The following is a 12,500-nucleotide window of genomic DNA, read 5'->3' as shown; positions in this document are numbered from 1 at the left end:
CTCTAAATGACCAGTCCTGGTCCTGTGTGTCTCTCTAGATGACCAGTCCTGTTCCTGTGTCTCTCTGCAGATCATCAGTCTGAGGCACAGGGACTACGCCTGGGTTGGTTGGCTGATCCAGATCTTTGTGGCCGTCAGCATCACCGTTTCCTTCCTGGTCATGGGGTCGGCGATGAAGCACACCAGTAGGTTCCTCTCTTTCTTTCTTTCTTTCTTTCTTTCTTTCTTTCTTTCTTTCTTTCTTTCTTTCTTTCTTTCTTTCTTTCTTTCTTTCTTTCTTTCTTTCGTTCTTTCTTTCTTTCTTTCTTCCTTCCGTTCTTTCTTTCTTTCTTTCTTTCTTTCTTTCTTTCTTTCTTTCTTTCTTTCTTCCTTCCTTTCTTTCTTCCTTCCGTTCTTTCTTTCTTTCTTTCTTTCTTTCTTTCTTTCTTTCTTTCTTTCTTTCTTTCTTTCTTTCTTTCTTTCTTTCTTTCTTTCTTTGGATCCCCATTAGCTTCCGTGACAGCGGTAGCTAGTCTTCATGGGGTCCACAGGACATTATACAAACAGTGACAATATACAGACACAGACAGACAAACATCCTGTCAGTCTAGACAGAAACTACATAGTTAAAAGTCAAATCCGATGCATGTACATAGTTAAAAGTCAACATCAAATCCTACTACTGGCTACTCTGCGGTTTTATACAGATGGCTGGCCCACACACTCTTTTGTAACAATACATTCATTGCAATAATGCAATAATACATACATTGGTTTAAGATGCTGGGATTTAAATAAAATAGCTATCCAAAAATAGGACAAGGTCTTCGCTCTGCACTCCTGCATCCACCCATACAGCATATTCATACTCTATTAGACTCAGTAACACTGAGATACAGATCCAATACTATACCCATCCAGTCTCACTTAGAGAGGGGAGGAGAGAGAGATGATAGTGATATTGTGAATTTGCCTCCGGCAGATAAATCGATCAGTAGAACGTTCCAGTCACATCGCGAAACCTCTGCTGCAGCTTTGCAGTTCGTACTGATAGAGCTGAATGCAGTGGAGAATCAGAGCTATTGCTACACATGAACGGCCAGACGTGTGAACCAAGGTTATTATAGTTAACGAAAACTAACTAAAAAATGAAAACTAGGTGTGAAAAAACATTTTAGTCAATAAAATGTATAAAATTAAAAATAATAAAATTATTGAGAAAATGTCCTTAGTTTTAGTCTTTTTCATTTCATACATAAGCCTAGTATTTTGGGTGGATATGAAATCCATCCTCCATCTTTTTTAGCTGTGTCCCTGTGCAGGAGTAACCTGACGTTCGCCAGATGGTTTGTTTCACACGGAGTGAAACAACATGAGCTTGTGAGATCAAGATAGTCTCACGAGGCTAGCGCAGAAGAAGAAAAAAACTAAAACTAATACTGAAACTAATAAAAACTAAACTAAAACTAAGCATTTTCAAAAAATAAAAACTTAACTAAACTAGCAAACCTTATTTAAAACTAATCAAAACTAAACTGAAATTGAAAACAAAAAGTAAAAACGATATAAAAATAAAAACTAATGAAAAAAGCTAAGCTATTCTAACCTTGGTGTGAACCTGTGAATGTGAATGACTCGGGCCAGCCGTGTTGAGCCAGTGTGAACCGTACTGACCGAGGCCTGGTTGTGTGTGTTCCCAGTCGACGGCCTGGTGAGCTCCTACTGGAGCGCCAGGCTGGAGGGGGTGAGCAGGGCCTGCGAGAGGAGGCTGCCCCACGGCCTCCAGGGCTGCAACGCCAGCAGGTACGCTACATGCAGCGGAGGTGGTTTGGTGTGTGTGTGTGTGTGTGTGTGTGTGTGTTTTCTGTAGTGACTAAGTAATTCATCTTGAATGAAGTCATCTTGTCTGGGTTCTACTGTCACGTCATTTGGTCTGGGTTCTACAGTCACATCATCTGTCTGGGTTCTACAGTTATATCACCTGGTCTACAGTCACATCATCATCATCTATCTGTGTTCTACAGCCACATCATCATCTGGTTTGGGTTCTACAGTCACATCATCATCATCTATCTGTGTTCTACAGCCACATCATCATCTGGTTTGGGTTCTACAGTCACATCATCATCATCTATCTGTGTTCTACAGCCACATCATCATCTGTATGGGTTCTACAGCCACATCATCACCTGGTTTGGGTTCTACAGTCACATCATCATCTGGTTTGGGTTCTACAGCCACATCATCATCTGGTTTGGGTTCTACAGCCACATCATCACCTGGTTTGGGTTCTACAGCCACATCATCATCTGGTTTGGGTTCTACAGCCACATCATCATCTGGTTTGGGTTCTACAGCCACATCATCATCTGGTTTGGGTTCTACAGTCACATCATCATCTGTGTTTGTTCTACTGTCACATTAACTGTCTGGGTTCTACAGTCACATCATAATATGGTTTGGGTTCTACAGTCTCATCACCATGTGGTCTGGGTTCTACAGACTGGGTTCTACAGTCACATCATCATTTGTCTGGGTTCTACAGTCACATCATCTGTATGGGTCTGGGTTCTCCAGTCACATCCTCTGGTCTGGGTTCTACAGTTACATCATCTTCAGATGATTTCACAGTCCATTTGCTTCCTCTCCCTCTCTGGCCATTTTACCACCCACATAAAAAGAAAAGAATATTCCTCTATAATAGGAAAAGTCTTGGTGCATTCAGGATGCTTGCTTTGAATAATTAAGTTGATTTCATGGTGTCAGCCACATGCAATCCATCTCTCTCTCTCCCTCTCTCTCTCTCTCTCTCTCTCTCTCTCTCTCTCTCTCTCTCCCTCTCTCTCTCTTTCTCTCTCTCTCTCCATTCTCTCTCCCCCCCTCTCCCTCTCTCTCCCTCTCCCTCTCTCTCTCTCTCCCTCTCTCTCTCTCTCTCTCTCTCTCCATTCTCTCTCTGTCTCTCTCTCTCCCTCCCTCTCTCTCTCTCTCTCTCTCTCTCTCTCAGTTTGGCCAGCGGGTTCATGTCTCTGCTTGCATTTGGAATCATATTTGTCGTGTCGGCTTGTGATCCCAGGGTAAGCACATTATTCCACCCCCAATATTTTATTGTTCAAATGAAATAAAATGCATTTATTTTCACCCGTGTTGAATTTCATTAGTGCTGAAGTAATGCAATCACTTCTTATAATCCAACACATAATTCTACAAACACACAGTGCCGCTTCCAAAAATGTTTTCCAATGTTTTTTTTTTTTTTTGCGGATTCCTGAGCAGGTTTTAGCTCAAAGCGACTATCTGCTGACTGTCATGTCTCTCCTCCTCCTCCTCCTCTTCCCCCTCCTCCTCCTCCTCCCCCTCCTCCTCCCCCCCTCCTCCTCCTCCTCCTCCCCCTCCTCCTCCTCCTCCTCCTCTGTCCATGCAGAGCTTTGTGGTGATGCTGGACAAGGTGGTGTCCTTCTCTTTGAACACTGAGATGGGTCTGTTTGTCTTCATCATGCTCCGAGCCTCCCGGTCAGAGAGGTTTCAGTAAGTACTTTCTTCTTCATCTTCTTCTCCTTATTCTCCTCCTCTGTCTTCTTTTTCTCTTTCTCCTTCTTCGTCATCTTCTTCTCTGTCTTCTTCTTCTCTTTCTTCTTCTTCGTCTTCTTCTTCTCCTTCTCTGTCTTCTTCTTCTCTTTCTCCTTCTTCATCTTCTTCATCTCCTTCTTTGTCTTCTTCTTCTCTTTCTCCTTGTTCTTCTTCTTCTTCTTCAAGTACCACGGTGTAACGTTACTCAGAACCACAAAGGTCCAGCTGCCGTGTCAGAGAGGTTTGAGTAATTGTCGCAGTCTACTCAGAAACCACAGACATGCAAAGACCGGTCAGGGTCGTAGACAGAGAGGAGGCACACGCACCGTTCTACAACTAGTTCTCAACCACATGTTTACAAACCGTTACACGTTGCTTGTGTGTTGTATGTCCCCTTGTGTACTGTATGTCTAAGAGCAAGGACCACAATGGAAACAAGTCTGTGACTTTAAAGTCGCACTGAAATGAAAAAAGCATTCTGTCCCATTTTGGTTCACATAATTGGTCATAGTGTTCACCTATTCAACGATGTATGTCCAAAAAATTACAAAATTCTACTTTTGTTGTAATCTTATATCAAAGTATATAATTTCTTCTGCGTCGGAAATACGTCAAACTACGGAAGTTAGATGATCTCAAACGTCCGTTTCAGTGCGACTTTAATGTGTATCCCTTGATGATTTTTATAGAATTGCATTGTATTTTAGTATTTAGTATTAGAACTGTATTTTTTTAATCAATTGTCAAATAAAACTACTACTACTATTACTACTACTAGTGCACTTCTTACTCGGGTAGATGGACCTGAAAAGCTAGCTTACACAGTCTATCAAGCCTGCGTACGCAGCATTCTAGATAGTAAGTAAGTAAGTAAGCTTTATTTCTATAGCACTCTTCACAGCACGGATGCACAGAGTGCTTTACAGTAATAAATTAAAATGGCAATACAACACGAGACAAAATGAAAACGACACAGAACAGAAAAAAACAACATTGCGAGCAGCAAGGCGTTATAGATGGCCGAAGGCCTGCCTGAACATGTGTGTCTTAAGAAGTTTTTTGATGTTTGGAAGTTTTTAGATGAACAGTGAGAGGGTTTTCCTGAACCAGAACTCTGCCGTGTTCCTCCAGGCAGCTGGCGGTCCCTCTGCCAGTCAGCGGTCCGGTCTTCAGCCTCGGCTGGATCCTGCCCTGCTACTTCCTGTTCGCCGTGGCCTACGACGTCCTCCTGAGCCTGGCGGAGATCGCCCAAAACCTACCTCATCCACGGAGCCTCCCCCCACCTCGACCGCCAGCGTCGTCCATGAACTCCTCTGTTTACTGACCTCCCAGCAGAGGGGCACACGCTCTCCTGCCTGACCAGACAGATGCACAAGCAGTTTGTGATTATTAAACCCTAGATTTAAACCCTTATTTAACTTATTGAGATTTAAAATATCTTGTCCAAGAGAGACCTGGCCAAGAGGGCAGCATAAAAACATACATTAATGATTCATACCAACACAAATATTAAACATTTAAAAAGCAGTTTAGGTAACGATTCCAATATCTTCACGTTCTAAGTCCTTTAAGATTGAAATAAATGGGATCAGCTCTGGCAGCTGTAAGTATTTCTGAAAATATGACTTAGAAGGGGCCATCAAGGCAGAAAGGGCAGCGTATACAAAGCTTCGTTGCCCAGCTCCGAAACACGCGCAACAGTGGTGCAGAACATGTTGTGAGCTATAATCTAAAATAAGATGATGTAGAGAAGCTGTGGACCAGTCCTACCTTCCTCCCACCATCTCTGATCAACATGGAGACTCCACCCCACCCATCAACAACCAGCTGGAACACGACAGACGGACGAAGGACTGACTCTTAGATATACAGTATGATAATAGGGTTGCACATTCAAAGGAATTTCATTAATCGATAACTGTTAACCTTAACAGTCGATTCATTGATAAGAACGTCCCACGCTGGACTGTGCTTTGCTCACTTAATTTGTGTGTCTCCTTCCGCATCCCAATTCGGTTTCCCGGCATCCCAATTAGCCTTCACCACATGGCGTGGCGCCCTCATGTGCAGAGTCATTACTTTTCACGCAACTCCCGCTGATAACGTTCCATCAACAAGCAATTTATCGAGTAACCAAATCTTACTTATCGGCAATTAATCGATAGTCGATTTACTGTTAGCACCCCTGTATGATAACCTTCAGTTTATTATGAGGCAGATCGTTTAATCTAAAGCAACTGAGAGTCAAACTCATTCATATCGAACCTACAACCCCGGTGTTTCCAGCGCTGGTCCCCAAGTGACTGAGCCAGACAAGATTGATTGATTGATTGATTTTATTTATTTTTAGGACAGGGACAAGGTACAGTAGACATTGACCCTATAGAATAGGGAGAGATGCACTGTACAAGGTTATAGCTAAACAGCTAATTTCCACCCGCAGTCCCTGGGCAAATAAATATACACTCTTAAAATAGTGGGGCAAATAGTATACAGTAGGAGAGTAACATACATAGAAGGAATACAAAAAAGTTATATAGCAGAGATTTCACTCATCCCTATACCCTAATCCCAACCTCCCCAGACCCTTAAAAAACAAACCCTAAGTACAGCCCCCATACATATGTGCCACACACACACACACACACACACACACTTGACTACAGGTGCGCGCAGCTTTGCTGAGCGAGTATCCACTGCTTTGCGAGGCGAGAGAAGCTATGAAAGCTTGTTGTTGTTGTTGTGAGTTCTTTTGGAAGGCTGTTCCACTGTTTTATGGCCGTGAAGATGAAGGATGATTGACCAAAAGCTGTCTTACATTGTGGGATTCTGCACACCCTCTGAGTTGTTGACCTAGTGGCTCGAGTCATTAATTCAGAGCTGATGACGAAGACGTGACCCACGGCTCCACCCACCGACCTGACCACCCGCTCTTCTCTACTCACCGGACGAAGATGGACACAACACTGCTCTGGTCCCTGCACACCTCCGGGAAAGAAGCTCCCCCCACAATGCACGAGGACATGAAAGACATTTAGTCAAATGAAAAGAAAACTCATCAGTGTTTACCTTTTGCAGCCCTGACATCCACAGACCCTTCTATCAAACATGCTGCTAGAACCTTGATAATGTTCCTTTCTTTAGCACTATATAAACATGCCAAAGGTTCTCATTTCAGTGATCTGCTGAACATAGTCCAACGACCTGGAGGACTGGTACCTCGACCTGGAGCCATGGTACCTCGGGATTGATACAGAAGGCTATTGTTCTTTCCTCCTCTGAAGCAGTGGCCCAGTCCCAGTGTCCACCTCCAGTCCCACCCAGATAGCAAGCGGATCTGGGCCACATATGGGCCGGAACTAAGCCACAAGGGCCAGATCTGGCCTGTATATGGCCCAGATCCGCTTGCTATCTGGGCAGTGTCCACCCTCACAAACTTTGAGGCGCGTTCCCGCTAAGTGTGTGAGGGCTTAGGGCTGTCCCATTGTCAAATCGTCAAGTGCATGAGGGCTCTTTGGCAGACATTTTGAGCCCTTTATGCCCCCTTACCGTAAGTCTGCACTTCTGCAGACTTTGCCTAAGGGAATTACCCAGAGTTCATATCGTTGTGAGGTGAAACACAGGGTTACCTGAATAAACACGGACAGATGAACCAACCCTAACGTTCACGTTACAAAACAAAATGTTTTCATGTTTTCAGCTGGACTTGCTTATCAGCACAAGTAGCCTTATAATTATTTTGGTTTCAATATTTATACGTATTCTTTTACGTTATCAACCCTTTGGGTTTGTGTATAATTTGATTTGTGTAATTAGATTTGTTTGAAAATATGCAGGCTATGGTTATAAATTACATAGATTTCTATTACCATAAATCATACAGTAGCCTATGGTTCCCCAGTTAAAAACTGCATGATATTAATCATCCATCTCGGGGCAGTGTTCTTGAATTGAGATTCCCAGCATGAATATGGAAAGAGTTGTGATGTGCAGAACTGCGTGTTGTCATTCTTGTGTAAATACGTTTGGAGTCATCACAAACAAGAATCACAGGTAGTAATGTAGTTATATTATCACCACCACAAAATGAAATGATTTCAACAAGTTGAACAGAAATGTTTTGAGGGTAACAGAGGGTTATGGTAATGTAAAGGGAATTTGACTCCGCCCAAAATTAATTTACATGTAGGCCTACAAGAAAAACATGGCAAATTGAAACCCACAATAGTAAGAAATGTTTTGGCGTCAACATAACGTGATGTCCAGAGTGCTGTCCCCTCCCCTCCCATTCCCTTTTCTACCATGTCGAGCGCTTGCAGCCTGTCGCACTCAGCCACTTACCAGGTGACATCAATAAGTCTGTGAGGATTCAGGGCTTGAGGGTTTAGGGGGGGACATTGGGACTGGGCCAGTGTCTTCCTCCTCTCTTCCTCAGAAGCAGTCTTCCTCCTGGACTTAAAGAACAACAGCACCCCCTGCTGCTAGCCATCTCACACTACAGACCATCAGCTCTGTTCTCCGGTTACTGTGCTCACATACTTTAGGTGCGCTTGGTACAGCTCCCAGTCTAAGTTTAGTAATAGTATCCGAAGTACAAATACTGAACAGACAAGGTAAAACAAACGCACCTAAAGTGTTTGATATATTTGACGTAGGTTTACGTATTACGTATATGCTTTATAGATCAATAAGTGCACTGTCAGCATGTATCTCTCAGCATGAATGTATTGGTGGAATAAAAACACAAAAGTGTCGGTGGACGTTTCTGACTTGGGGACGGACAAATGTTCGTTTAGGGACAAATGATCCTTCAGCGAATTTGCATAAGACACATTCATGCATGTCACTTCCTCGTTCACACTAAATCACTCTCAAACACATACTGTAGTGTACACACACACACACACACACACTCTCTCCTTTCACCAATATAAACTGACAAGCGACTGTTACACCAACAGTCATCACTGTTTAATATCAAAATATATTTTATTCTGGACTGTTTTTCTGATCTGATTCAAATTACAACAGATCGATGCAATAGATCGATGAAGAACTTGCAAAGAAAAAGAGAAAGCAAAGTTGGACTTGAGAACCCAGGAGTGAGGGGTGTGGGCAGTCAAGATGTTCTATGTGGAACCCCCAAAAATACAAATCATTGGACTGGAACAAACTGTACATGATTATCTTCAATAAATCATTGACTTTAAATCAGTTTTTTAAACCTACAAAGAAATATGAATTACAAAAGTTTATTTTTAAAAGAGTACAAAATGTTGGGGGAGGGGTGGGGCGTTGTATACATATCAGTCCTAATATTGTCTGTGATTAGAAGTCAGCCGATGAGCACACGGAGGGAGACGCATCACAGCGACCGAGACAGAACCTCCACCACCTCTTACTGTCCCTCACGCTCATGGGGACAGACACACAGAGGGGGACATGGGGACAGACACACGGAGCTCTCCAGATGATCAGAGACATGGGGACAGACACACGGAGGGGGACATGGGGACAGACACACGGAGCTCTCCAGAAGATCAGAGACATGGGGACAGACACACGGAGCTCTCCAGAAGATCAGAGACATGGGGACAGACACACAGAGCTCTCCAGATGATCAGAGACATGGGGACAGACACACGGAGCTCTCCAGAAGATCAGAGACATGGGGACAGACACACGGACATGGGGACAGACACACGGAGCTCTCCAGAAGATCAGGGACATGGGGACAGACACACGGAGCTCTCCAGATGATCATAGACATGGGGACAGACACACGGACATGGGGACAGACACACGGAGCTCTCCAGATGATCAGAGACATGGGGACAGACACACAGAGGGGGACAGGGGACATGGGGACAGACACACAGAGGGGGACAGGGGACATGGGGACAGACACACAGAGGGGGACAGGGGACATGGGGACAGACACACGGAGCTCTCCAGATGATCAGAGACATGGGGACAGACACACAGAGCTCTCCAGATGATCAGAGACATGGGGACAGACACACAGAGCTCTCCAGATGATCAGAGACATGGGGACAGACACACAGAGCTCTCCAGATGATCAGAGACATGGGGACAGACACACGGAGCTCTCCAGATGATAGGTTTACTCAGAGAGGACACCCTGGACAGATCTCAGGTCAGTGCTGTGTAAGGTCAGGGGGTCAAGGCTAGGCCTACACCTGCTGACCGACTGACTGAAGCTTACTAGATGGGGGCGGGATTCTGTGGAGAATCGTCATATTTAACAGGCCTTTTGAGTCCAAGACCTCTGGTTCGGGGTAATCTGCCCCATACTGCCCCAAGACCCAGACCTGGATTAGGAGTAATCTGAGACTAAAAGAAGGGGGGGTTTCCCGGCCACAGATTAAACCTAGTCTGAGAATACAAAGCATATGAATGGAGGTTCTTCATACTTAGTTAATAGACCAGGAGTCTAATCTGAGTCAGGGAAACTAGCCCATCTATGAAGATCCTCAATCCTGGGTCATTTTAGCCCAGAACCATAGTCTTAATCTATAAACCAGGCCCAGATTAAGCCTGCTACCCTCCATATACACAGCACAGTGACATGAGACTGAACCCAGAGGGGTTAGCGAGGGACCGTGACCCTGTAGGTCGCTTGTCTCTGTTAATACTTCAACTACATGGAATTCAGCACAATATCTAGAACGAATTGGTGAATGATGAAAGTTGATCCAATTTCAGATTGAAACGTAATACACATTGTTGGGGGAGGGGGACACGTCACAATATACTTTTAGTACTTCTTTTGGGGAAAACCCAGTACAAGAATACATGATTACGATACATAGTGTTGCCTCTCTTTAGGGGGGTTCCTCCGACTCAGACATTTTGGAACAACCTTTTAAGGTAGCGCCACAACGATCATAGATGTACAGTTTTAACAGTGTTCCTCTATGAGATGCCGGGTTCCTTGCCCAACACCCAGACTTACTTAAAGATCCTATGTTTTCCTCTGAAGGGCGAAGAGACAGTTATTGTGTCATTTGGTATTTAAAAACTTGGTCAAAAGTAGAATTAGCTTGGCTAATAGCGGCTATTTGGGCAAAACATATCTAAAAAATGATGTTGAGACGTTGTGCTGGTAGCGCCAGAACTCACAACTGGCAAATTGCAATTGTTGGGGGGGAAAAAAGCATCAGTGAGACAGATAGCATACACGGTTTACTTGAGCAAGTCTTCCCCCGTCTTGAGGAGGCCTCAGTTTGCCCGGTGGCACAGAAAGCACTGCGGTGTGACATCACAATACCACTTCCTGTCACGCTCACAGGTGGGGGAAAAACCATTGGCTACTGACTCTGCTGTTGTATCTCTTTCGACCAATCAGATGCTTGATGTTTCCATGTGATAGCTCCAGCCATTCACTTTAGTCCAGGGGGCCAGCGGGAATTCTGGGTATTTTTCTAGCTCCACCAATAGTGCACAAACAGAACCATTGAAATGGCTTTAAAGCCTCTAGGTGTATAATGCTCTTCATGTGTGCCCATGTCGATTAGTAAGGAGTCAGTTTCCCCTTCAGAAGAAAACAACAACAAAAAAATGACCGTATTTAGATGTCAACCGTAAAACCGATGAATGTCAACAGTAAAAACTACGATGAAAAAATGTAGAAAAATTAAAGTGATTGGCGAGTCAGCACATTGTTTTAAACCACAAAGTGGACACCACCAAAGACGGCTCTTAAAAACAGTCTGTCTGTGTGTGTGCGTGTGTGTGTGTGTGTGTATGTGTGTGTGTGTGTGTGTACAAAGATGACTCCCCCACTTCATGCAGCTGTGACCCCCCGTTTCCATCAAATAAAAACTTTAGAATGTTGAAATAAAAGAAACGTCATCTTAAAAAACCACCTGCCTGCCATTGGCTGGGAAAGCTGATATGTCTCAACTACCAACATAGATAAAAATCTTTTTTTGTGTTTTTGTTTTGATGAACATGGTTTTTAAAGATCAAAAAAGCAAAATAGCTTCCAAATTTTGGTACAGGTACGGATCTGTTTTCTTTTTTTTTCTTCTTCTTTTCCAGTTTTTCTTTTTTTTGTCTGTGTCCGTTTCCTGTCTCTGTTAGGAGTCTCTGCACAGATAGAAGACGCGCCCTTCCTTCCTTCCTTCCTTCCTTCTTTCCTTCCTTCCTGGACCTGCTGTGTCGGCTGCTTGCTTCCTGCTTCCTGTCTGTAGTGGGCCGGCCATGGTTCTGGGGGCGGGGCTGAGCAGTAGGTGGGGCAGGGACAGTCATTTTGGCTATGTACACATTCATAGTCGGTCCATGGCTTCCAACACACAGCAGCACTATTTCCGAAGGTCTAATACACAAACCTGAACAGGGAGGACGAGAGAAGGACGGTTCAGAGGATAATAATAATAATAACACTAACAATAATAATAATATAAACCAGATTTTAAAAAGTGCCTTTCTCAAACTCAAGGACATTGTACAAACATAATTTAGTAAAGGAATGGAGTAAATTGATAGAGGATGTGTTATCTAAATTACATTTCGATATTTACATTCAGTCAGTAAAATTTCTCCAGTAAAGATCTTGGCGACCTCCGAAACTGATGATGACGAGGAGGAGGAGGGGGAGGAGGATGAGGAAGAGTACTCACAGATCCATCCGATGCACTGGCTCCCACTTTGTCTCCTTCTGCGTTCCAGCACACCTCGAATATTTCCCCCCGTCCCCGGTAGCTATGGACTAATGCACCAGTCTGAGAGAGAGAGAGAGAGAGAGGGAGGAGAGAGAGAGAGAGGAGAGAGTAAGAGGAGAGAGAGAGAGAGGAGAGAGAGAAAGGAGAGAGGGAGAGGAGAGAGAGAAAGGAGAGAGTGAGAGAGAGGAGACAGAGAGAGAGAGGAGAGAAAGGAGAGAGGAGAGAGTGAGAGAGACAGGAGAGAGTAAGAGGAGAGAGAGAGAGGAG

At 44.1% G+C, this 12,500-nt stretch overlaps 1 protein-coding gene across 1 annotated transcript; it reads left to right on the top strand.

Annotated features, from left to right (window-relative positions):
- Nucleotides 1-2,958: 2,958 nt before the first annotated feature.
- LOC311307369 (uncharacterized protein) lies at nt 2,959-4,870 on the top strand (the record flags this gene model as incomplete). The annotated part of the gene is made up of 3 exons (XM_084436164.1): nt 2,959-3,053; nt 3,401-3,504; nt 4,678-4,870. Exons 1-3 carry the CDS (start codon nt 3,000-3,002, stop codon nt 4,868-4,870), a joined length of 351 nt encoding a protein of 116 aa, XP_084292290.1. The 5' UTR covers nt 2,959-2,999.
- Between the last annotated feature and the right edge of the window lie 7,630 nt (nt 4,871-12,500).

The sequence above is a fragment of the Borostomias antarcticus genome (genome assembly GCF_949987555.1).
Source record: "Borostomias antarcticus genome assembly, chromosome: 3".
Taxonomy (NCBI): domain Eukaryota; kingdom Metazoa; phylum Chordata; class Actinopteri; order Stomiiformes; family Stomiidae; genus Borostomias; species Borostomias antarcticus.
This window is presented reverse-complemented; position numbering and strand designations above follow the sequence as displayed.